This window comes from Zootermopsis nevadensis, unplaced genomic scaffold, assembly GCF_977971745.1.
Source record: "Zootermopsis nevadensis isolate Lab colony 2312 unplaced genomic scaffold, Znev_1.0 Znev_ptg000029l, whole genome shotgun sequence".
NCBI classification, from domain to species: domain Eukaryota; kingdom Metazoa; phylum Arthropoda; class Insecta; order Blattodea; family Termopsidae; genus Zootermopsis; species Zootermopsis nevadensis.
In genome coordinates, this window is record NW_028259161.1 from 15161070 (window position 1) to 15187192 (window position 26123).

The 26123-nt window shown below is 34.8% G+C and overlaps 2 protein-coding genes across 6 annotated transcripts in view; one reads left to right on the forward strand and one right to left on the reverse strand.

Annotated features, from left to right (window-relative positions):
• Positions 1 to 7709, reverse strand: part of alpha-Man-IIa (alpha-mannosidase 2) — a 69198-nt gene extending 61489 nt beyond the window's left edge. Inside the window, exons 1-4 of one of the 3 annotated variants that reach the window (XM_022075269.2) lie at positions 7597 to 7709; positions 6513 to 6565; positions 3762 to 3909; positions 165 to 407 (exon numbers count right to left, since the gene is read on the reverse strand). In XM_022075269.2, the coding sequence (XP_021930961.1) occupies positions 165 to 407; positions 3762 to 3872 (354 nt within the window). In that variant the 5' untranslated portion in view covers positions 3873 to 3909; positions 6513 to 6565; positions 7597 to 7709. Of the gene's footprint in view, positions 1 to 164; positions 408 to 3761; positions 3910 to 6512; positions 6566 to 7422; positions 7573 to 7596 lie in introns of those variants that run through there. The other 2 variants (XM_022075271.2, XM_022075273.2) reach the window with 2 other exon arrangements.
• On the forward strand, positions 7601 to 24632 carry LOC110835248 (FAST kinase domain-containing protein 2, mitochondrial). Of its 3 annotated transcripts, none has more exons than XM_022075277.2 (8): positions 7601 to 7733; positions 9672 to 9843; positions 10788 to 11511; positions 14081 to 14269; positions 15421 to 15541; positions 17091 to 17318; positions 21512 to 21626; positions 24201 to 24632. In XM_022075277.2, the coding sequence occupies exons 2-8, from the start codon at positions 9677 to 9679 to the stop codon at positions 24427 to 24429; spliced, it is 1773 nt and encodes a 590-aa protein (XP_021930969.1). In that variant the 5' UTR covers positions 7601 to 7733; positions 9672 to 9676; the 3' UTR covers positions 24430 to 24632. The 3 variants fall into 3 exon arrangements, with proteins under 3 accessions (XP_021930969.1, XP_021930967.1, XP_021930968.1); XM_022075275.2 differs by lacking the exon at positions 7601 to 7733 and adding an exon at positions 8220 to 8365; XM_022075276.2 differs by lacking the exon at positions 7601 to 7733 and adding an exon at positions 8220 to 8365 and having other exon boundaries at positions 17166 to 17318.
• Positions 24633 to 26123: the final 1491 nt, after the last annotated feature.

Here is a 26123-nt window from a genome sequence, read left to right on the forward strand (position 1 = left end):
TCAACTTTTAGCGATTATCATGTATTTCAATTTGCAAGTCAATGACTAATGTAAATACTTTCACATTATCAGTACTAGTCCACCACTGTATTTTATTTCTAATAAATTAACAAAGAACCAGTACCACTTGGTAACTACCAAAAATTTTATGATTAATTACTTACTTGAATGTCTGCCCTAGGAACACTTTTGAACTGAATGCTACAGGAAACATCTGCACCAGCCTCAGGAGTGGTAGCTGAAGTGGTAACAACAGTGTGATTTGAGTGCTGCTGATAATCATATGGTGCTGGTGAATTACTGATTAACTGCTTGATGGTGTGTTTCAATTTTCCAACAGTTTCATGGTGTCGATGTAGATCAACCTCTAACTGCTTTAAGCGGCCTTCAAACTGCACCCATTTGTTCTGCACCAAATATGATAATGTTGGTTTATGATACAGATATTAGAATAATTTTGCATACTTTGGAATAACATTCCTATTTTTACCATAGATTTTCTAAAATAACAGCTAAAATATTGCAGTTTTCCCTACATAATGTGCTGCATCATTACATCATCATTTATTATACAAGTAGACTAGAAATTTCCTTTTGAATGAAGAGAGTAATGACACAGTTATTTGTAGTTAGACCATGGGTTCTTTCTTGCTAAAATATGGATTTATTACACTCATTATTATTACAACCGTTTTCTTGCTTGCAGTTGTTATAATCTTGATCATTCTGACACTGGTAATAGCTGTTCCCTTCACACTGGTGTCTAAGTCTGCTACCACTCTCTTCATCACAATCAGTTACCATGCACTTCCATATTTCTTGGTTAAGAGTTAATTGCCCCATGCAACTTTCACCTCACAACGGGCTTGTACATGACTGACTGTCCAACCCAGCTTGCTCTGTTTATATAGGGGTTACGATGACCAGAAAATGGTCGTGGTCAGTAGAGAAAGTACAAACTTTCTATGCATTCCTCAAGATTCACAGAACATCAATTGATAAAGTAATATACAACTGAACAGCTGCCAGAAGGGACTAGAAGCCCTGTGGTGACATCATCACAGCCAGCCAAGTATATGCACAACAGAGGATTACTATTCCATATTGCACACATATAAATCCAGATCACCCTCTTTCTGCATACCTTTCCATCATGTTTCACAGTTCTGCAAGATCCTATTTCTCTAGTTACAAGAAAATGGCAAAATCAAAAGCTTGTGCACCAACTCTTAATATAGATCACATGCCTCTTGTCAGCACCACTACATACAATAAAATCTAAAACAAATCCAAATTTCACATCATATGGGGAAACATTTTTGAAGTCAAATCTGTCTCTCAGAAGGATATATCAAAAACTGACATGTCCTTTCAGGATAAAGCACTTTCATCAGTACATAGATCCTCAAAATGCTGAATTATGGCACTGAATTTGCTCCTCAGCATCTCAACAATCGTCGCCCTCGGTGGACTAGTGGTTAGCATGCTCGCCACTGGACCCAAGGTTCACAGGTTCAAACCCGGCTGAGGTCGATGGATTTTTAAGGGTGATAAAAATCCATAGCACAACCTCCTTTGGAGGGAAAGTAAAGCTGGCAGTCGCATGTCGTAGATTCATGGAATGTAAAATGTAAGCAAGATTCAGGGGCCATTTCTTGCCCAAGTCTCTCCTGATTCACTACTAGATTGCTCTAGCAGAGAAATCAGGATTGAGTAGAAATTGTGCAAAGACAGTGGGATTGACACTCACTACTCATAAATGCACATTTCAAAGACAAATAAACTTCCCACATGGAGGAGGCTAAGGCAATGTCCTACGTAAGCGATAACAAGCAGGCTGTGCGAGCTGCGTAAGCAGCATGGGGTGTCATATGACATAAGGGAATCACTTGTTGTATCCTACGTGAGAGAAACACACGGCCTTCCTGTGCATGCCCCTTCCGTGTACTGCATGGTCAGAGCTTTCTTGCGCATGCGCATTACTGGCCAGCACAGCAACTCGCACGGAAATATCAAAATATTTGATCTCGGACTTTGGCCGCTGACTGCTTCGCTGTAACATAGGACAGCGCCAGACAAACAGCCAGTTTGATATTTCCGCTTCACCCACGCAACTCGCACCGCTCGCATTCAGTCGCTCACGTAGGACACCGGGTAAGGCTCGGTTTGGGCTGTTGCACCATAGAAAAGAAAAATGCCAACAATTGGTCTGATTTTCTATAGCTTGTCACTTTCATGCTTCTCACTGCTGTCTCAGAAGTGTAAAATTCTTAATAATAAAAGAAACGAGACCTGTGACATCAATTTATTAAAGTATGGCAATTATATCAGAGTCAGCAGTAACATTCTCTTTCATTTCATTCTTTTCTGTTGGCTGTTGTTTCATTATGATAGTTACAATATCCACGTCCAGGCCTGCACTAAAACATTCCAATTCCTTAGGGTCTTTAGATAAAATCCTGTCACTTATGCCACAATATAAAATAATTTAGGATTTCATATAGAATTTCACTTCTAAAATCACTGATATTTCTCCACCTCGTTTTTGCACCTTTACTGTAGAATTTGTTGCAAGTGGTTCAGATCCACTTGTAACACTCTCATGTTCAAGTTTAGAATCCATTCTAGTATTACTGTGATCAAAGTCTGGGATGTCAGATTCTAATGTTCTTAAAACATATATATCCTTTACACAAAGCCAGCTAGCCTATTTCCTACAAGCCATAGCTCACTAGCCTGGTTTAAGATCTGTCATAATTCATAATATTCACACAAAAGAAATATAACAGAGGGATAAAGAGAAAAAACAAACTGAAAACTTCGTGCAATCATTCCTAACAGAAGCTACTAGTCATCAGGAAAGCAAAGATTTACCATGAAGGTCATAAATCATACTACCTATTCAAATATCTCTAGAACCTTCTTTCATTTTGTCTACGTTTCTTGTACCTTCTTAACCAAAGAAACATAAAACAGTGCATGCTATCTTGACAGATAAAACACAATTACTAAATACATATGACAACAATTTTAACAGTTATAAAAACAAATATAGTTCATCCAAAAACACAACTAAATCATTATTTGTAATAATATGGCAGAAACAAAAGAGGATTGAATTTGCCTTAATCATCACTCAAAACACAGAGTGCACAAGAAGTGTTTCAACACAAAACACTCACAGTTCCAATCTGACATTTTACAGGGTAAAAAAATCTATTTTAGGCATAACAATTACAAAAGAAATGGAAAGGCACATTCAAATTTGGAGTACAGATGGTTCTAAATGCATTGTGTAAATATTCAGTCCTCACTGTTATTATTTTAATTTATTTTGAATACAAAGCATAGATGCATACATTTATTTTCCTTGTATTCAACAAAATATATATACTACATAAAGATATTTTCAAATAAAACAGAAGTATAGATTACAATGGAATCTAAATTTGTAACATGTACTTTCTTTTTGCACAACTGGCTGTTTCCAAGATATACATTAAAGTTTTATTTAACCTTCATATAAAAGGATTACAGTAGAGGATATGGGAACATAACAGCTTTTAGTTTTGATCCCCAAACTAAATTATCTTCAGATCTGTTAAGTGGTTTTGGGCATGAAATATATGAATGGACATGACTGCTCCTTACCTGACTATTTTATGCACTTGAGTCAAATAATAATAAATCAACATCTCCTCCTTCTCCCAGCATAAGAAAGACCTTTCAAGTAATTCTGCAATATCACTTGATCTACCTACATCATGAATATCAGATGGAAAGACTGCAAGATCCATCATCAAGTACAGTATAAGACAGCAACCCAGGATAAGTGCTGCCCCCACCAATGCTGACATCTTACGCACCCGCATTGGGACTCTTTATGCTTGACACTCACATGAGTACAATCTGAAATTGAATGATATAAACATTTCAGAACACACAGATTTGCTACACTTTGTACATTTCTGATAATTTAATTGCTGCATAATGAATATATGAAATATCTTATCAAAAGTATGAAAGAAAGAGCAAAAAGGTCACACAGACAAAATAATTTGTCATCTCAACTTAATGTCACAGGTGCAAAAACAAAAGTTTACGATGTACTGTCACAAGTGGCACATGGCCAAGGGCAATATTATATCAGTTACATATAACATAATCACAAATTCACACATGATTAGGGTTGTGTTTAGAGTTATTGGTGCTGTGCAACAGTAAGCATAATAGATTATTCTGAAGGATATTGATGATAGTGTATTGTAAAATTTTGGACATTATCCATTGTCTGTTGTTTCTCATAACATGATGTTTCAGGGACTGGATCTGTCTCTGTCACAGGTAAAATAAGGGGGACAAAATGGCTCCTACTATGTGGGGTCCCTTAGAAGGAGTTAGTTATCAGGTAAAATAAAGGGAACAAAATAGTTCCTAAGAGACCCCATATAATAGGAACCCTTCTGTCCCCCTTATTTTACCCGATGACAAAAGACACATTCACTCCCCAAAATGTCAAGTTATGAGAAACAACAGATGATGGACAACACAAGGAATAAAAATCAGCTTCATAGACTAATTGCCAACCTCTCATGTTTTCAGAAGAGTGCATATTATGCAGGGATCAAAATTTTCAACAGTCTACCATCAAATCTCACAAGTCTTGTAAATAAAAAGGCACAATTTAAACCAGCATTGAAAAGATACTTAATTACACACTCCTTTTACTCTGTCGATGAATTTCTAATGTTTACAAGTAAGTCGTAATGTATCTATTGTATATAATGGGTGGATTTATTTGTAACTTATCTCTACTTCATGTGAATCCTTTGTTTGTATTTTTGTGACATTTATATGACTTGTATTTGTATAACATGTATTGTATTATTATGACTTATTCTACATCCTATTGTTATCTGACTAACTTATGGATCCATGGAATGTAATAAAGATGTATGTATGTGCAAAATTTTTGCCAAAATCAGTAAGCAGTTTGCAGTGTGTAAGATCCAATGTATATACAATATGACTAATCACCTCACCCTAAAAATACTGTCACTTCATCATCGCAGAAGGGTAGAAGCAGAATTATCTAAATAAGCAAAAATGAATGCAGTGCTCTGACAAATTAAAAGGGTTTTAGATCTATTGGGCACACAAAACAATCACCATACTATGTACATTCTGAGCTATAATATGGACAAGACATATCATTTTGTGTGTTACCTTCAGAGATGGTAGTATGCAATTAGTGAAGGTGCTAGCATATGTTAATGGACACTTATTTTTAAAATTTAATACACTGCTCTAAGTCCAAAACCTTGGAGAACAAACAATAATGAATTTCACTGGTAACATATAAGCATAAACTTGTACAATACCTTAAACCAAGCCAAATGAAAGCTAAGGACTAGACAACAGCCAGATAATGTGTAAATTTTGTCACTACATTAATCTCTGCGTGTCAGGAAGCATTTTAATTTATTATTAATTATGTACGCAAACTTGTTAAAATTTTAAATGAACAATTAAAGAAGCATTTGTTCATGCAGTATTTGTTCCCAGTGCTGCATCCTGTATAGTAATATTTCTGCATTGTACAACATGTTTAACATGCAAAGGGTTATTTGTGACAGAACCCCTGAAAATAAGTAATTTACTTTGGGGAGGAAAGAGTTGGCAGCATAAAAACTGGTAGTAACATACACTGCTGGCTGAATGATGACCAACACATATCAACAGCAACATGAAACACAAAGTATATGCAATATCACACATCAGCATACAAACATAGTGTCTAGCCCATTAAGGCCCAATGGTAACTATATGTCCCACCTGCTTCAACTATCAATAACTCTTCATTTTGTATTTATGGGTTTCGTATGATTTTCCGCATAAACAGGGCTTATTTGTTTAAACAGAATTAACCAGATGATTTTTTGTAACAGTAAAGTATTGTGTTTTCTTTAATGGACTGAATTCTTAATTATTAGTTATACAAGCTTCAGCTTCAAAGGGTCAATGTACTGATGTTTCAGAGGTATATGCTGCCTCCACTGACAGGGCAATGATGGAGGCAGGATATATCTCTGAAATGTACGTAAAATTCTTCAGACTAAACAGCACTACAACTCAGGTGACACCCATCCTCATACTTGCTGCTGTGAGAACCTGAAAATCATCATCACATACCTCATTGCAACAAACTGCCCATCACGCTGAAGCCAACATCTTCCAACATACTTTTTCATTCACAACTGTTTGCCCAAAACCAAAAGGTTATCATCAATTTCAACATTTTACGCAGGCAGTCTTTATAGACAACACTGAATGTTACCAAGAAATTTAATTCTCTCAGCTCTAAGTTACCTAAAGTCAATAATATTTATTTTGAAGTCACTGCTTCAGAGCATCTAAATTCAAGTATAGAAATGTAAAACTCTTTGGACAATAGCAGTGAACTTAAATATGCAACTCTAGTCCTTTATGGTGCCCTGACAAGATCAACTTACTAGTTTTGATGCCTAGCAGGCTGACGAAGGTTTGCAGCAATACCCATGAATCCCTAAGAGAAATAAACAAACTGAGTTCTCATGCAATACAAAACATAATACATGCAACAACATACAATGTGCCCACAAAATTTGATATAAAATTGTTCCAATATACTTGTAATAACCTGTCTCGGTAATACATAATAACAAGTACATGTCAGAGAGTTGGAAAACAAACTACATATAACCATATTTCTAAGAACCAATCAATTAAAAATTCAGAATTAAAATAGATGGGACAGATACACAAGTACAATGTACCGTGACAAACAATGATCTATTGTGCATCCCCATCACTTACCCCACCAGCAATCAGCAACCATGAACATGAAGTGCAATAATTTGCTGAGTGATACCTTATAATAAACACTACAATTGAAGAAATGAGCTCCTAAATGACATAACCTAAGATCTGCAACAGCACAACACATGCTAGACCATTTCATTACGATCAACTAATCCAAATTTCTATAAGTATCCTGAGAGATAGTAACCTGTAAAGGTCATGTTGTAAATTTTAATTGGCTCCTATTCTGCAGCACAATTTCAAAGTTCTGTTTAGTGTTGGTACTATTAGAATAAGGGGCTTTGCATGTCCAACATTCCAAGTTCCTTCTATTCTTCCAGTCCCTTACAGCTATATCTGAAGGTCGAAAGCAGGCTCATATTCTACATACAAAGTTTCAGATCCCTGTTTTGTCAATATAAGTTGGCCTATAATACCCCGTGTTCAAGCACCCAGACTAATTTCGAGTTAATCTGGAAGGAGTCAAATGCTCTTACTGCAAATGTTCCTATTCGTATAGTTTCTGAGGCTGACCTAATGTCAATAAACTCTTGCACACCTCATTACAAAACGGTTACTTACAAAGTAGATAATACTACTATAATTGTATTGACAAACTAATGGCACGCAGACTACACACGAAAAAGTTACAGACCAATTTAGCCAAAACATTAGTCTCTTTGACTTTATAATTGAATCTGAATTACTGCAAGTTTTATACACTACAAAACTGTACTTCCACTTCGACTTACAGACCTGAAATCAAGTCAATTTGTCAAGGCATCAAGTACTTGTATTTGTCACATACTTAATTCAGCTCCATTGTGGCAAAGGTACATACATCCTTACAGCTGACGGTTGGACACGACGATCTTAGCAATTCATAACCCATGGTAGGTTATGTGTGAACCATAGCCAAGGCCGTGTGGCAAGAAATAATTTGAAGAAATATATATTGAACTAAAATCGGAAGAAGTGGGGCACTTATTTCAAAGCAGTTGCTTAAATGAAGTATTAGTATGGCCATTAGAGTAGTGATATTGAAAATGTGCTCGGAACGCTATTCGCGGCACAAGTACTGTTAACTAGGCACAGGAATAGGTTATGACTATGTGTAATTTCTGGGTTCCGTATGAGCATATTGTTTAATAATTCACACTGCTTTACAATTAAATTTTTGTTCCCGATTTGGTGAGGTAATTTGCTCGGTTCGGAGAAATAATTATTTTTGCTCAGGATTTCCATAGGACATGAAAATATTGTTTTTAACCATAGCAGATTTGTTAGATATAAGTATGTGTACAAGTTTCGCAGATCTCGGTAATGAACTAAATACAAGACCGCAAAGATAATGCACACAGATTTTCGTATCACACCACAAATTGAAAAGTTTGATTGCACATCATGGTGCAGACAGTAGTTGGTTTGTTACATTGTCGCTCAGTTCTGTCCAGAACTTTGCTCCAACAGGCAAGGCGAGCAGCACCTCTTAATTTACCTCACCTTCGATGGTTGTCTTCAAAAGGTAATTGTAACTGGAACACTTGACGGTGTAGTGACAGTCTACCTCATTTGAGTGCATGTTTGCATGACACCCTGTACTGTTAAATTTGTTATGCATTGTATTTTATTTATGCTTCTATACAGTAAACTTCAGTTATTGATTTGACGATAATTTTAGAAATAAGATTACAAAAGTATATCAGAATATGAAGAGAAATATAACTTTCTTGTTACAATTACAATAGCTGGTAAGCAAGCAGTGCAGCTCTGTCAAAACTTCAAACAAGCAAAGGCATACATAACTGGGCACAATATTTAAAGATACACCTTAATTTTGCACAATTTTACCTCATAGTCTTGAAGACAGTTGAAAATTGCAGCTTAATAAACATATGAATTATTTTCAGTGTATATTTAGTAAATAATACCATCAGGAAAGTCAAAGAAAATCAGGGTGGTTTGGAATTGAATGGCATAGCAGCTATACTGATGATATAAATACTATAAAAGCAAACACAGAAACACTTTTAACAGGTAATAGGGATGTTAGTCTAAAAATAATGCAGAAAAGTCAAATTATGTGATCATGTTCAGCATCAGAATTCAAGACAGAACTAGAATATAAGGTTAGCTAATGAAGATATTTGGACCTAAAAGGGAGGCAGACATCATGGAGAAAATTTCATAGCCTGTGTTCCCCATGTGATATTGTTTGGGTGATTAAATCAAGGAGGATATGTTGGGTGGGACATGCATAAGGAATGAGGGAGGGAGGGTAGGTTGGAAGATAATGTTAAGATAGACCTTAGGGAGATAGCAATCAATGGAGTGAACTGGATGCAGCTGGCTTCAGGATAGACTCCAGTGGTGGGCTTATGTAAGCACAGTGATGAACATTCAGGTTCCATTAAGAAAGTGGGCTATTCTTTGATGAGTTGAGTATACAATGTAATTTTCAAGGAATTTCCTGCACCATATAATGAGTGTGAGTGAGTGAGTATATTTAGTAAACACAAAAGACAGTGGTTATTTATTCTATACAGTTCTTTTTAAATAAACATCTGGACTATGATCTGTTAGCTTTTGCCATGTAGTTTTTTGTAGTCGTTACAACTACCAACATTTTGGAGAAATTTTCCAAAAAGTTGATAACCATCTGCAAAAATACATAGAGTCTCTATTTTCACCAATGTTAAAACCTCAAATCTCATTTAAATAAACATGTTACCATACTAATTAGAAAATATAAATTTTAAAATTATATGTATGAAGTAGTAATTTACTACAGTATGTAAATTTTTAATATTGATTTGTGTAATATTTTTCAGAGATTATGCAGCCCTCGGCAGTAGACACTCAAGATTTCTTGTTACATGATATAAAATCCTCCACAGACACTACAAGAGTTATGCAGATTATAGGGGCCCATTACACAATCATGAACAACAGACATATTATGCAGTCACTGAAGAGCCTCTTTGATTTAAAAAAGTCAGGAAAGTTAGTATTGAATTTGTTGTGTTAAGAACAGTTGCTGAAAAGACATTGTATAGACATAGATATCTGTAACATATGCTGTTCTGTAGGAGATAAATGGATTGAATGATATTATTATTACACATTGTTGTGCTAGTCATGCAGCAGACTGGGCAGGCCAAGCTAAATATAGGTTATGTAAATATTCTTCTATTCTACCCAAATAAGGATTTGTATGCTTTATATTCTTAAGGTGTTCTGTTACACAGAAACATCATTTTATATGTTTTATGTGGCTGTGAAACATTGTTTCTTTGTAGGAATGAAAATTTAAAACCCTATGAAAAAACATTATAAGAAAATATTTGAACCTGCAAGAGATTAAGTGGGAATGTTACAGCACAAGGAATTATTTTGTTTGCAAAACTTTTGCATTTCATTTGAAGTGCAGGAGTGCTAAAGGCTAAACACAAAAGAATAAGAAGCATAATAGATCATAAATGGATGTGGTGCTAGGAATGCTAGCAGTACTTGTAAAATACAACATTTTGCCACCTAACATAATTACTAAGGACTTTTTATATAAGCTGTGTCATGTCAATATTTTTCCCAAGGTCTGTACCCATTTAAATATCAACTCCGTGAGTGCTAGCAAACACACCCCTACAAACATGAAACTATTTTTTATATAATGCATATGCACAAGTTATACAGCATCAAATGACAGGACTAATGATGAATTGAATGTATGCAGAAGGAAGTGGTCATGATATATTTTGAGGTACTGTCCTTACGTGTCTGAATGAACTGAGGAAAACCATAAAAATCCTGAATCTGAGACTTTCATAATATGAAGTGAGAATGCTAACCACTTGATGATATTTATTGTTATTTGTTAACTAGTATTACTGGGATCATTATTTAATAGTCTGTGTTGACACTGTAGCTTCTTTGTTTCTGTGTTTCAGCTGTAGTATGACAAAGCAGCAGATTATTAACAGTCCTGACTTCATCAAACTTTGTAAACGTCTGAAATCACAAGCTAGAGGTATCAGTCTTAATGATACAATAGAAGCATTGAAAGTTGTGTCATATGTTGGTGTTCCTGCAAATAGTACCATTGTTCAGATTTTGCTGCAGCTTGTTCGTCATCGGATCAATGATCTGTCACTACATCAAATCATCTTTCTAGAATTCATGATGAGAAACTTTGAGAGAAGTCCTCTAGTGGATGCATTACGAATTGCTTTTCCTTTAGTGTTTGAAGCCCAGCTAAGTCTAAAAATGGCTTATGATGATGTCACAAGTTTGGCTGAGCTTCTTCAGTATGCCTGTAAGAAACGCCTTTCAGACTCCTCCCTCAACAGTATAATTGAGTCTCTTGAAAAACTTTCAGAGGATATAAATGTGAAAACAGCTAAAAGTGTAGTGTGGTCATTATGTGAACTAAAGACACCATTACCATCACACCAGGCACTCTTAACCAAGTGTTGGGATGTTTTAGCTCAGAACATAGAGGAGTGTTCATATGTAGAAATTGAGGATCTTCTGACCTGGATGATGAAGAAAATTTCAGGGAAACATACACATTTTTATCATGAAGGTTTTGCTGATAGTTGCGCAAGATATGTGGTGGCTAAAGACTGTGGCTTTGAAGAAGGAACCTGGGTTCTAAGAAAATTAACAAGAATAGTAAGGAAATTACAAAGTCCAGTTTTTATTTATACATATGACATAAATAGATGAATAAGTACAATTATTGTGCACATAATATATTTTTCTATTGAAGCTTTTGAGTTCAAGACATATTGCATGTGGAGTGGTCATTAAGTTTAGAGTGTGTTTTTAAGACATGGAAAAGAATGCGTTTGTAGAAAACTTATTAAATTCAAGAAGAAGGTGTATGATAACTAAACAGGAACATATTGTACATAAATTTTTAGCATAAATATGCTTGTAACATTATTGCACACAGCACAGTAGCATTACATACCCACATTAGGGTTGGGGGATGTTAGAAGGGGACTGTAAAGATCTAGTCAGAAACATGGAATGTTGGCTACACAGTAACATAGTGCCTTACATTACTAAAGACATATCATTGATTTAGAACAACATATTTTAAACTGGGGTGTATTGGACTGACCATAGTTCCGTATTATGTCACTCTACAATTTTCTCCTAGCCTTCACTTCCTCTGATTAAGGACTGAGCTCAGCTCCTCAGTAAGCTACAGTAATTATTGATATTTAATTCTTGCAAAATGCATTAACAAGAATTTCTCTGAAATACTTATATTGGGAGGATAAAATAAATTATAAAATTCTGTGCATAATTTGCACTGGTGTAGATTCTCAATACCTTAATGTTGTCAAAAGTAATTTAAACATTTTGCACTGTTTATAGTTTACAAAAGTCCCTGTACATTTTTTCTGCTAGCTTTTGCCATTAAATATGTTTTTGTTTCAAAATTCTTTCTTTTTCTTTGTGATAAACCATTCAGGGATGTCATTTTATTAGTTTAATTTTTTTCTAGTCTTGGGACCCTAACACCCATATATTTGTATTACTGTCCCTGAGTGTTTCTACTGATAGAAGCATGTTCTGTGTTAGAAAGACATCAGCAGTATATTAGATTGTCTTAGTAACATGCAAATGTGGTGTGTACCTGCTAAAAAGGAAGCTTTATTTATATTTTATGGTTCTTCTCATTCCCCTTGTCAAAAATTATAATGAACTTTTGTTCTCGATTCTTTCCTCACTGATGTGTCCCCACTTGAAAAAAATTACGAATCTTGGAATTTCATTGGTGGTGTACTCTATTCTTGGGGATCATCAGTGTGGGTTCAGATGTAACAGATCAACAGTTGATCAGAGCTACATTTGTCAGATACTAGAGAAAAAATGGGAGTACAATGGGACTGTACATCTATTGTTTATAAATTTCAAAAAAACCTATGACTCTGTTAAGAGAGAAGTGTTATACAATATTCTCATTGAATTTGGTATACTAAAGAAGCTAGTGATTCTAATAAAAATGTGCTTAAATTAAACCTGTAGCAAAATTTGTGTAGGCAATTATTAATCTGACTCCTCTCTCATCAAAAATGGTCTAAAACAAGGAGATGCTTTGTCTCCCTTGCTCTTTAACTTTGTGTTAGAATATGCCATCAGGAAAGTCCAAGATAGGCAGGAGGGTTTGCAATTGAATGGGACACATCAGCTATTGGCATATGCTGATGATGTTAATTTATTGGGGGACGATATAAATACAATAAAGAGGAACACAGAAGTTTTACTACAGGCTAGTAGACAGGTGGGGCCAGAAGTAATAAGTAGAAGTTAGTATCCCATCAGCAGACATGCGGGCAAAACCATATTAGGGTGGCTAATAAATGCTTTGAAAGTGTTTCAAAGTTCAAATATTTGGGAACAACAATAACAAGTCAAAATGATACTCATGAGGAAGTTAGGAGGAGATTAAATTCTGGAAATGCTTCCTACTTCTCAATTCAAAATATTTTGTCTTCCCGTCTGATTTATAAGAACCTGAAAGTTAAAGTATACAAAATGATAATTTTGCCTGTTTTGTATGCATGTGAAACATGGTCTCTTGCTTTGAGGGAGGAACATAGATTGCAGGTGTTTGAGAATAGACTGTTGAGTAGGATATTTGAGCCAAGGAGAGAAGAGGATGGGGTATAGATAAAACTGCATAGTGATGAACTTAAAAATTTGTACTTCTCCCTCAGTATTGTCAGAGTGATTAAGTTATAAGCTGGGCAGGCTGTGGCATGCATGGATGGGACAAGAGGTGTGCACCAGATATTGGTGGGAAAGCCTATGGAGACCTCGACATTGATCATAGATGGGAGGATAATGTCGGGCGGGATTTATGGGAGATAGGAGTTGAAGAAGACTGGATTTTGTTGGCCCAGGACAGGGTCCGGTGGAGGGCTTTGCTTAATTCGGTGATGAACCTTTGGGTTCGGTGAGCCATCTAGTTAGTTATTATAGTTATTATGAGGAGTATCAATATCCTGTTCGTGCCAAATTTTAAAGCCTTTGTTGAACCTTTTCTAGGCTTATCAGGGAATTTTATGCAGATAATAAGCTCAGCATCAGAGAATTCTGGTACCAGTTTAATATCAAAGTGTTGATTGTTACATGTTCCATATTTTATACATGGTAACTCATAGGAATGAAACTGCTGTGTATAATAATAATCTCCTGTACATATTCACTTTTCTGTTATCCACAGGGTCATATAAATATTAGTCTTATTGACTATATAGCAGAGAAAATTGTAAACAACCCTCAGATCTTGGAAGAGTGCAGGACTTCATCTTTTTTTAGTGTTGTATCAGGAATGGCTAATGCAGGATACAAACCAATGGGCTGGAACTGCATACAGGAAGCTCTCATGAAGAACAAGACTTTGATTAGAAAGGTGTGAGATGCTATTGTGATAATGTGTGGAATTAATTGTACAGTCTGTGAGAGGTAAGTAAAGTCTGTGATATATGCAGCCTGGGATGTCACTTGCTGTGCTACTAGCATACTGAATAAACATTGTACTTGCGATTTTCTGTAAACTTACAAGACTTGTAACACTAGAATTATTATAAAATAATATGAATAACACAAATAATGATACTACCAGCAGTGGGGCAGCAGAAAGTAATGAACCTGTGTGAGAAGTATCTATGTACCAAAGACCATTATTCTCTACTCAGGAATATCAGGATTTTGCATGTGCACATCACTTGCCAACCAGACCACTTACATCACAGATATTTACTTAACTCTTGTGGACTGTAGTTATATAGTAAGTAGGTAGTGGGTACAAAGATAGCTGTATTTTGGGTTGTAGCACTATGTAGTCTTGTTGAAATTTACCAGCATTTTTTGGAAATGGTAAACTTTTACGAGACTACAAAATGCTACAAACCAGAAGACAACTATCTTAGTTTTATTATAATTCACATTTGGTTGTAACCATTATCTTTATCTGAATTGGAGTTTTGTGCTATTTTTATCCATTGTTCAATTTTTATTATGAAGCCTCTGAACTGAACTGCATAAGTGTGTTCCCTATGTTGACACCTGGAATTTTTTAGCAAAGGTGTTGCACATTTTTAATCAGATAATTATGTACATGGTGCAGGACTGCTTGTTAACACTTTACCACCATCTGTAATGTTTACAAAGATCTACAATAAAACTGTTTTGTATGAGTTTTTCTAAGGTTGAAGAATTCTGAATGCTATCAGCCTGAAAATGTGATTAGGTTAGGGCATGCATGTACAGGGAATGGTCTGCTAGGAAATGCCAGTAGAATATGTATGTGTGAATAGGTTGTGTAACCTTGAATGTTAGGATGATTGTGTATGATAAATTGACAAGTATGAAAAAAATCAATTGTGTCCTGCTCTTATGTATTATCCAAGTATTTGTATAGAGAGACTGAGGACAACCTTAAAAAATCTTAGGCTGGATAGCTGGTTACATGGCCAAGGTTTAGACCCATCTCCTTCCAGATACAAACTAGGAGTGTTAAGTATCATAATATTATACCTTTACATGTGGCTTGTTGTACAGGATAAAATGGAATTGCCATGGATCAGACTGGCTCTGGACTTTGCAGTCTTGGATATATTTTGTCCAGATCTTCTTCAGTATATCTTTGAGAAGGAATTCTTACAACAGTTTCTTTCTAGAGGTAATGCTTGTTACATCCTTCTGAAACATTTCCTTATTGTGAAGGGTGGCATATAGGAAGGGCTTAAATTTAGAGAAGTCTGCCCTTTTGGGTACATGTGGCATGTTGAACTGAACCAAGAACTGAGTATTGGAGAAAAATTCCTTTGTGAGTTCAAAATTGACTACAATACCATATTTCCCCAATTTTAAAACTTTTTTTGCATTTCAAAATTTCTGAAATCAGGGTGCATCTTACTTTTGATGGTGTCTAAGAATCAGTGTTGAAAAATTATGTCGTATGTCTAAAGTGCAAGTTTCCAAAATACTAGTCGTGGGGTAGTAAACACAAAGATAGCAACAAAGAGGTTTCCAAAAATACTGATTCAAAGAAGTTTTATGTTTGAATATTCACATTTCCTATTGCAATATATGTATTGTTGAAAACCTGTTACTAAGTCAAGGGTGCATCTTACAATCATTTGTGTCTTTTTTCCTGAAAACCTATTACTATGTCAAGAGTGTGTCTTTCTTAATTATGATTCATGTTAGCTGTTGATATAATGAGATTAGATAGGTGCAATTCATACTGTAGCAGAATTTCCATGTATGTTCTTTGCATTGTAGCATTCCAAGTGCTCCTAGCTGTTGCGAATAGCTTTGATAAAGACATCACGTCTTATTCACAGAATAACTGGAGTACATTGCAATCCAGTTTACGTATTTTCCATTGTAATTGTTATTGTAACTTTTAAACATTCATTTTGATCTTTCTGCTTTACTGATGATGTTATTCTGACACCATGTAGATACATAGGTATATACCAGTTTTTCTGAGGAATATACTGAAATGGCAATGCTGGGAAGTTAAGAGGTTTTTTGAGGGTCAGAAGAAGTTTCCTTCCTGGGCCAGTTAGAATTGAGGAAGGAGGATAAGTTATCTATGCCAATAGGGTGTTTCATATAAATCTCTCCACTTCCCAGCATCAACAATTAAGCCCTGAAGATGGAGACAGTATGTTTCTCCAAAACATTGCTATAAACCTATGAATCTACATGGCATCACAACTCAGAACAACAACACTGTCATCCTCACCATAAAACCTGAAATCTCATTTTTAGCTATATTGCTCTACTTGCCAGATATTGATTGTTAAGAAGATAGCATATTTTCAAATTGGGAGCCCTTGATTTTATATTACAGTCTATTCGGTGCATGCAGTATATGTCAAGAGTTTTCTTAACCTGTTAATTTTAGGGAGAAATATTCCTAAAGTGAAAATATTTATTATTTTAATTTGGCTTTATAAATTTTATGTTGTTAATATCGTGTTTAGACAATGAAAATAACAAAATGCTCTGGCATGTTGGACTCAGATGTAGATGGTCATTCTGTCAAATTTATTTATTAATGGACTTGCTGTCAACTCCAGTACCAGCACCTTATTCACAAGAACATGACACATCATATGAAAGAACTTGGCACAGGCTTGGCTTGTACCCCACAGAATTGAATTATATGTACTATAACAGGATTGTTATTTCAGAACAGTTTTTTTTTAATTTTTCAGAGTACAGTTTGTTAGATCATCTACAGTTATTGTTACTGTATCAGGCTGTAGTAACATTGTATCCTACATATTCAGGGGTACTTCCACCACAGAACATTATTGATATGGTGATAGCACACAATGGGGACCACATGCAGAACTTCCCACTTCAGGCTGCTATGGAGAAAGGAATGGGAGGCACATCATATGTTTGGACTAGACTTCTTACCAAACTTGGACACTTCATAGGTAATCATTAATATAGTAAGAATTATCAGATGAACATTCACTAGGATCTTCTTGGTCACTTGCACATACAAGTTCTCAGTTAGTTGCTGTTTGATACCTAAGCTAATACCTGCCTGAAGCTCAGGCTATTATTTTTGTCCTGCGTTACATTGAATTTCTGTGGTGTGGTACATATGATGGTCAAAATACTAGTATTTTTATCTGTAGGACAGTTTATATAATTTGAATAAGAGACAGTTAACAAAAATGGGCAAATTCGCCCTTTGAGATGGCATTAAAAATGTGAACCTGTATATCCTTTACTAATATACGAGGGTTAGTCAAATGAAAACCGTAAAACTGAGATAAAAATTCGAAATATTGCGCCATTGTCCTATAAGTTGGCAGACATGTTACCAAAGCTATAAAGAGTATCCTATAGGTGACAGTATAGTGCAGACAAACAGAACGCCATCACAGTGCCAGTTTGAAGATGGCTGCTCCACTAGTTACATGCACGAAAGAAGAACAACGTTCTGTAATTCGTTTTTTGATCAGTGAAGAATCTTGAAGAATCATCTTCGACCTGCAGTCAGATCAAAGCGACGTGGACTTTTGACTAGAGGTGTCCTTTTGCAACATGACAATGCTTGGACCCACACTGCCGGTGCAACAGTTGCAACAATCCAAGAGTTGCACTTTGAGTGTCTTCCACATCCGTCATACTCACCAGACCTAGCCCCAAGTGATTACCACATGTTTGGGTCACTCAAAGAGGCGATGGGAGGAAAGAAGTTCCGTTCTGATGAAGAGGTACAGCAGGCGGAGGATGAGTGATTGCGCAGACAACCACAGAACTTTTTTCTAGAGGAATCCATACACTTCATAAAGGCTGGAGGGCCTGTATTGAACGAAATGGAGACTATGTAGAAAAACGGTGTAGTTGTGTATCGCTTTCACTCAATAAATTAAATTTAAAAAAAATTACGGTTTTCATTTGACACACCCTCGTACAATGTGTTTTAAATCGAGTAGACATCATCAAGGTAGCAGGGCTATCACAGGAACTTGGAAAATGGTTTAAATTTTGCATACTTAATAAGTATAATTTTACTAGTAATATTAATTAAATCAATTATATTTTTAAAATAGGGTGACCAGATTTTAAAAACTAAATAACTGGATATCTTTACCAATGATGTCTAATTTACAATGGATGATTTTGCCGATACTGTTTTAACTAAATTTATATTTTAATTAATTTGTTCATTAATACTTACAGAATTTTGTTTGAAGTTAATTTCCAGTCAGTGTTAAAGGAGTTGTTCATTCCTTTTGGGCAGATGCTGTGTACTTCCTAGATGAACAAATTTCTTGAAGTCATTTGGGTTTGTTTGAAAGAAGTTGTTGCACAAATGTTCCACTAAATCTGTTTTTGTTCCTATCACTGGTTTGATGATTTTAACAAGGAAACAGTTCTTTTCATCAGTCCACAGAGCATTTGTGATAAAAAAAATACTCTCTCTATAGCTGCACTAGAACCAGGAATGGCAAAAGGGAATTCCAAAATGAGTTGTATGTTTTTTAATGAAATCCATTCACTTCACTCAAACTCAAATATTTCAGACATCTTTCAAAAGTTGTAAGTGATTTTGTATTCCATTCAACCATTCTCGTTTTACTTATGAATACATTAATCAAAAAGTCTATCTTCATCTAAAATCGTTGTTATATTTTTGTCAACAGCAATATGCTTTACACTGTGTAGGATTTTCTCCAAAGTAGGACTATTCTTAAGTAGTGTCCAGTGAAACATATGCAGTGGGAGAACATTTTTACTCCATTTTTATAAATACAACATAAGAGTGTTGTAAAATGAGTTGGCTACTTCAGCAAATTGTTCATTACTGTAAACATCTTCAACATCTGATAATAGTGATATAAGTTTTGTGGAAATTTTCATCTCCCCTGCTTTTCATTTTGTTTGACAAAATATGTAGTTCTATGGTTACTTCATTGCCTGAAATACTGTCACTTTGTATTTTCTTCATGGATATAAACCCAAACAAGGGATACTGAATCATTAAACATTTTTCTCAGCATCGTCAGATATTATTCATGGGAAAGGAAATATTACTTCAATGTGGGAAACCTGGAAATAACTCTGGTTATTGCAGATTGAAGTGGGAGCCACCTGGTTTTTACACTTCCAAGAATATGTTTGTATTCAACATCAACAAAGTCACAAAAGTCCTTCAGTTCCTCCACCCGTACTGTATGTATATATATATGTGAAAGTACTGGAATATTTTATTCGCTATGGCCTCAATGTCAATTGTGGAATGTCAACGCTTGTCTGAAGTGCATTATGCAAAATATAGGCAGCACATCCTATACCCTGAATGTTTATTTTTAAATTGCTGATCTTTATCTTGGCATAAACATGGACTGTTTCTCTCCTTGCAGCACCTCCAAAATTTGTATTACACTTGTCCCCACAAAAGGCAATAATTTTATCTCATAGCTTGTATTTATGCAGTACATTTGTTGTGTATGTCGTTAACACATCAGCCATTTCACCTTTTCAGTTATGAAATTCAATCACTTTAGTTTGAACTCTCATCTCTGGAGTAAAGTGTGGAACTAGAACAGGCACTAACTTCAGATTTTTGTGATCTGATATAAAATTTTCCAGTTCTTCTAAAATCTGTTGCATGGTGAAAGGGGCCAAGACATTTACTACAGTGGATTCACATTTTGTTTGACCACATGAAAACGTTTCCTCGTGCAATCTTATCACTGAGGTTGTACAAAATCCATATATTGAAAGGAATGGTTGTGTTTTACTGTGTGGAATGCAAACAGTCGTTTTTCAGTTGCAAAATGTTTACACTCATCGCTTATAGTTTCTATGGTAAAATAAGACGTTACTTTGTTACTGCAACTCGTAGTTTCTATAGCAATTGCATGTTTTCTTTTCTTGATATATTACAGTATATCGGAACGACCTCCATGCTCTATTGAAAATTGTGATTTGCATGAGGAGCACAGCACTTTTCCCACTTGTTGATTTTCCTTTAAAAACGGGTACTCTGCTTTTAAACTCTCAGTAAAAAACACATCATCTTTTCAGCATATTGATGATTTTCTACCCTTAACAATACAATTATATTTAGATTTTCTTGTTCTTACACACCACAACCGAACCACTCAATAGCATATCACATACTAAAATAAAAATATTATTTCAACTACAAGTGCAGATTTACTCTCTAACAAAGAAAGTTGTCAGTAACCTGTTTAGTGAGTAGTGTTGCCAATAATTCCCTAAAAATGGAATTCAAATCATAATTTAAACAGTGATACCGTGCACCATAATAATATAATATGGTGTAAAACACAAGTTTACATTATATTTAACTTTATTTATGCAGTTTTTATGTTGATAATTTCATTTTCATGCTTCTGCTGAGATTATCTCATTGTTTAAACTTATTTGTTACTCAGCTCCGATACATTTAAATTGAATAATTTAATTGCGTCTAGTTGCAGGCGTTCTCTCACAGCTGACATATAAAATGATCTGTTATTGCTCAGATTTAATTTCACAAAACAAAGTAAAGCCGACAACAATACATGCATTGGTTTATTAAGGTATGAAGGTGATTTTTATTCTAAGCATCTAAGCTCCAACTGCTGCTTGTATGCCATTATGAAAAATCTGTATCAGTTTTAACAAATGGTACTGTTGAAAAATGGGACTATTTGGCATCCCATTTTATACTTGCCAGGACACATCCCTTAAAAATGGGACATCTGGTCACCCTGTTACAGAAATATTATATAAGGTGTGATTTTATGGATACCTACAAATTTGGTATTTAATTTATCTGGACCTTAAATGAATGAAACTTTCATGTTGTAATAGTTGTGTAGTGGAACTGTCCTGTTTCAGTTTTCATTAAAATCTGTCATGAGATTCAAAAAAATACACAAAGTTTATTGGAGCTTTTAAGTAAAGCATCCCTAAAGATGATTGAAGTAAATCACACATGAGTAACAGAAATGTCTCTCATAAAAGAAATATATTAATGGACTCTCATACTTTACCTGATGGATGAGACAAAGAATGAATAATCTTAATCTAATAGAACAGTTCTAAATCCTTTCATAATTTAGTGTAGGTTTATGTGTAATTTTTCTGTACATTTCAGATCATCTTGTAGTGATGCGGAAAGGAGGGTATCCAGTGGCTTTGAATCAAATTGCCAGCAACTCTGCTTTAAAAACATACGTGGAAGATCTGTTGGTTCCTTCAGACAGTCAAATGTATGATCATTAGTATTTTGTTTCCAATTCAAGTAGAGTAGGCATTATTTTAATTAACCCTTTTCCCACTCAATTGAAAACACTTGTATGTGGGCTGTTGGCCCAGTTTTATCTGGATATGTGTATTCTAAATTAAATTTTTCTTTGATTTCCTATTTTAAAAGGAGCAGGGCCTTTTTAATTCTAATACACTTTAAAAGCTTCTTTGTTGATTCAAATGTGTTTGTAACAGAATACAAGATAATTTAATAATGTTTAATAAGGAAAATTTATGGTCTCTGAAAATTGCATCTGTAACTTGGCATACCATTAAGAAATAGCTGTACATGAACTAATACATTTTTTTAGTTGAAGAGCATTTTAATCCTGCCATCCTAATTGTGTGTACACATAGGAAACCATATAACTCAAAGACAATACACAAAACATGTCATCTAAAAATGTGGGGAAAACAGTTGGGTCCTATTATAAGTGTAATGTGACTGACACTGAAGAGGCTATTTTCTGAATCGATCTAATGCATTTTGATCTTGTTTGTTTTTCTGTCAATGACAGACGAATTCAGAACTCCATTGGAAAACCTAAAGAGTCCATTTAGGAAACCTAGGGCATAGATGGGAGAATAATATTGAAATAGATATTACAGAAAAATTATGTGAATAAATGACCTGAATTTATCTGACTGTAGATGAGGCCCTGTGGCAGACTCTAGTGAACTCAATAATGAGCACTTGGGTTTCATAAAATCAGGAATTTCTTGAGCCACAAATAGATTCTCAAGAATGGCTGTGCACCATGGTGTTAGTTCTTCCTCTGTCTATGTATATGTTGGCAATGTAATTCTTTATATAGGCCTTCTTGTAGTGATTTTTAATATTTATAAAGTATTAATATAAGTGCACTACAGTGCCTGGTGCAGAACAGAAAACCCAAAAATCACCAAAATAATAGTTAATAATTCAGTCCATACAGAAAAAAACTTTACCAGTCAAAGGTGATTTGATTCATACTTTATCATACTTAGTGAGAAAAGCAAACACTTATATTAAAAATTTATTACTGCTTTTACTCATAGCTATAGAAAGCTGAGAAATGTGTAGTCCTATGCTGGCTAGATAGGAATATATATTTCAGATTGCTAATCCACATTGAAATACATGGTTTGCAGTATTTATTCCATTAGAATAGTTTGCCAAGAACGTATTAACCAAGGTGAGTGTTATGATGTTAATAAGGTATGTTGTGTCAGCTGTTAAAAATTTCAAGATTGTGTGTACAATATGAACTTCAACATTTTATTTATATTATTGGCTATTTGATGACACTTTCAGTTTTTTAGATTCTGTAGTGTTATATGATAAGATTAGTGAGTAATGAATTGAAAAAGGATGTGGAAGGAATTGGCCATGGTCTGATAAAGGGTACCGTCACAGTATTTGCCTGAAAACACTGAGGAAAGCTCCAAAAGTCCACAGTCAGAATAGTCAGGCTGAGATTTGAACCTTGGACCTCCCATCCATGATTGCTGATCAAGCTTGACTGCTGTTTGGTAAATTCAGAGATAAATGTTGCAGATTGTTTTATTAAGTACTGAGCATGTTAGCTCACTGTAGCATATTTGAGTTTTATTTGGGAGGTATTTGGTTCAGATCTCAGTCTGGATATTTACAAACTTTTTTAGAGGTTTGTCATAATTTTATTTGTTCTTCCAGTCAGATGCCAGAACAGTACCATGAACTCAGTCACACTTTCATGTCTTTGTGATTCAACTGTTCTTTAAAAACCTTTCTCATCTCATTTGATTCTGCATGACCAGTGCAGCTCATGTGATGTTAATTCATCATCAATCATTTATGTACATTTGTCTAGGTTCCACATCAAGCTACTAAGAAACTGGCCATTGTTTGTAGTATGAGATTCATTTCTGCCTATTCACATGTTCTAATTTATGTTGATACTTTGACCCTATTGTATTTTTAAAAACAAATAGTTTTCAGGATTCACAGTTTCCCTTTTTAATTCAACTGTTCCCTTACATTCCCAAGTTCCTTTGGGTTAGTCATTTTCTTCAAAATTTATTAGCTTCATTTAATTTTATAAAGATATATTCTTATGTCTATTAATTATTAACTCAGTTCATTTGTTCCATGTACAAAGATTACTGTAGCCAGATTGCAGCATGATTCAAAGCTGGAATTAGTGTTTCTATGTTTGTACCTGCTGTGGAGCCCATATATAGAGTCTTATCCAGTAGGTACTGGTGCTCTTTTTTCAGAGATAAAGTGGCCAGACAGAGTATGTAGCCGATAGTTACCTCTGTCTAGTGTGTGTATCTGTATTGCAGTTCCCCCATATACATGTATATCATCATGGCATGGTGCTTAGCCACAAGGAAAACAATCTCTCTGCAGTTCTATTATCACATTTTTGGAGACAGTAGTCTCTAATATCTGCACGTTATTGCTTTATATGATTCTGAGTCTGTATTTATTATCCACATTTCCAGCAATGTCTTGTCTGCTTTCATTTTTTTTCTTTCTTTCCTGAGAGGTCATTAATAATATTATGTTGCAGAATCCTGGTACTTTGTATGCCTGCGAGTTGCTATGCTATCAACTGCCAAAGATTGCGATCAGTGCCATCTCTAACACTGCGCACTTTGGAAGCCCTTGGCCACTCTGTGGTTCCTGTATCTGTGCAACATTGGATGAATCTGCCAGACTATGAGAAAATACCATATTTAATGCAAAATATTAAGGTCAAGTGTGAATCTTTGGATAGTAATGAAGCCATTGTGCATTAGACATTCAGTAAACCAGTAATTATTTAGCAGCCCAAGATTTTTTATGAGCTTTGAAACACTTGATTGTAAATGCCACTGTTCATTTGCTACAAGATCCTAAATTACAAATTAAGTACATGTGAATCAAAGGATATGTGAATGATACTGTGTGTGGTGTTTCTGTAAAATATTACCAACAAATAAATTACAGTTTCAGCTAGAAATCTTTTCATTCTATACAGTGAAAATATACTGCACAGATTTGTGAGGATTACTTTCATTGGCAAAGAAAAGATTTATCACGATTCTCTTATACATTGGAAGGGTTGCACAAAACCAGAATAGAAACTTTTTCAGTAATGTATGAGTTGTTCTTAATACCAGACAGTATTACTTAAATATGAAGTTCTGCTTTTTAGCAGTATTGCCTGAGGCATTGCAATATTTGTTATAACATTCCTTCTAAAGATCAGATTTAGTTCAGGTATGAAGGATGTGGTGTCTGAAGATAGAAAATACCGCATTATGAAAAAATGGAATGCTGTGAGTTAAATCGTTTTAAGCAGCTATTTTCTATTAATTTATTTAAAACTGATTAATAGTTTAACAGAAACCAGTTTTTTTAAAAAAAAGAAAGGTAGTGAATGTATCTATTAATAGAAGAACAAGAAGCATAAACTTTGAAATCAGAAGGTAAAAACAGTTGGTTCAGACAGTTGGCAGTCATCAATATAAAGATAAGTTTTAAAGTTAGGATTGCAGAATTATATTAGCAACAGTAATTAAATTGTGGATGTGATTTAAATAAAAACAGTTGACACTGACAGCAGTAGCATGGAAAGTTTGATAATAGTCTATGCTACAGAAAATATTGTTATTGGCACTAATTAACATCTTACTTTGAATTGCAGAGAACTCAGCCTTTTGAACTGGATATTAACTTTATAATTGCTATGAAACAAATATAGCTGGTGAATAGGTATTCCCTTTCTGTCAAAAGGGACTACTCCCAGGTGGTGTTCTGCTATGCTGGTACCAAATACACAAATCTGAATCCTATTTATTCACCATGCTCCAAATCTAGTGTTCACAGAAAAAGTTAACCTTTTTTTAGAATACATCACAATAAATTAAATTTGGATACAACACATTTTTCTGCTCTGGAACTAGATTTTGTATAATGTGCCATTGTTGAACTGCAAATTCCTGTCTCTTGCTAGGCATTAACTCTTACACAAGATGCAGCAGTATTCATCTCAAGATGAGGTTCTGTCACTTTAAGGGCATTACAGATATTAATTGAGTATTATTATGCTGAATAAAGAAACAGTGGTTTGTTGTAATTGTAATATTTTATATGACGAGCATGTGTGAATGGGCTAGATGGGTAAATATAATATAATACCAATCCATTAAACTCAGTGAATAGTATTTACATATTAAATGAATCTATGGCATGTCTGAAAGAAGTTTCAAAAATGTGTCCTTTAGCTTTGCCCATGTCTGTGTAACAACTTAACCACTGAACATATTTTCATGAAATTTTTGCTGCCTCATCATCACTCATTGCCCTGATGATGGAGGCAGTAAGTACCTCTGAAACATCAGTAAACTTCTACCAGACTACACAGCACAACAATCCAGAAAACAGCCATCCTCAAGGTTATGTCTTGTTCACATTGTTTTGGGTATGTTACAGATTAGCTTCACAATGT

Excerpts from the sequence above, each read along its gene's own strand:
- LOC110835248 (XM_022075275.2), top strand. The coding sequence starts at position 8,245 with ATGGTGCAGACAGTAGTTGGTTTGTTACATTGTCGCTCAGTTCTGTCC. Across the intron at positions 14,270-15,420 it reads ACAAGACTTTGATTAGAAAG|GATAAAATGGAATTGCCATG; the intron begins GTGTGAGATGCT and ends CTTGTTGTACAG. Across the intron at positions 15,542-17,090 it reads ACAACAGTTTCTTTCTAGAG|AGTACAGTTTGTTAGATCAT; the intron begins GTAATGCTTGTT and ends TTAATTTTTCAG.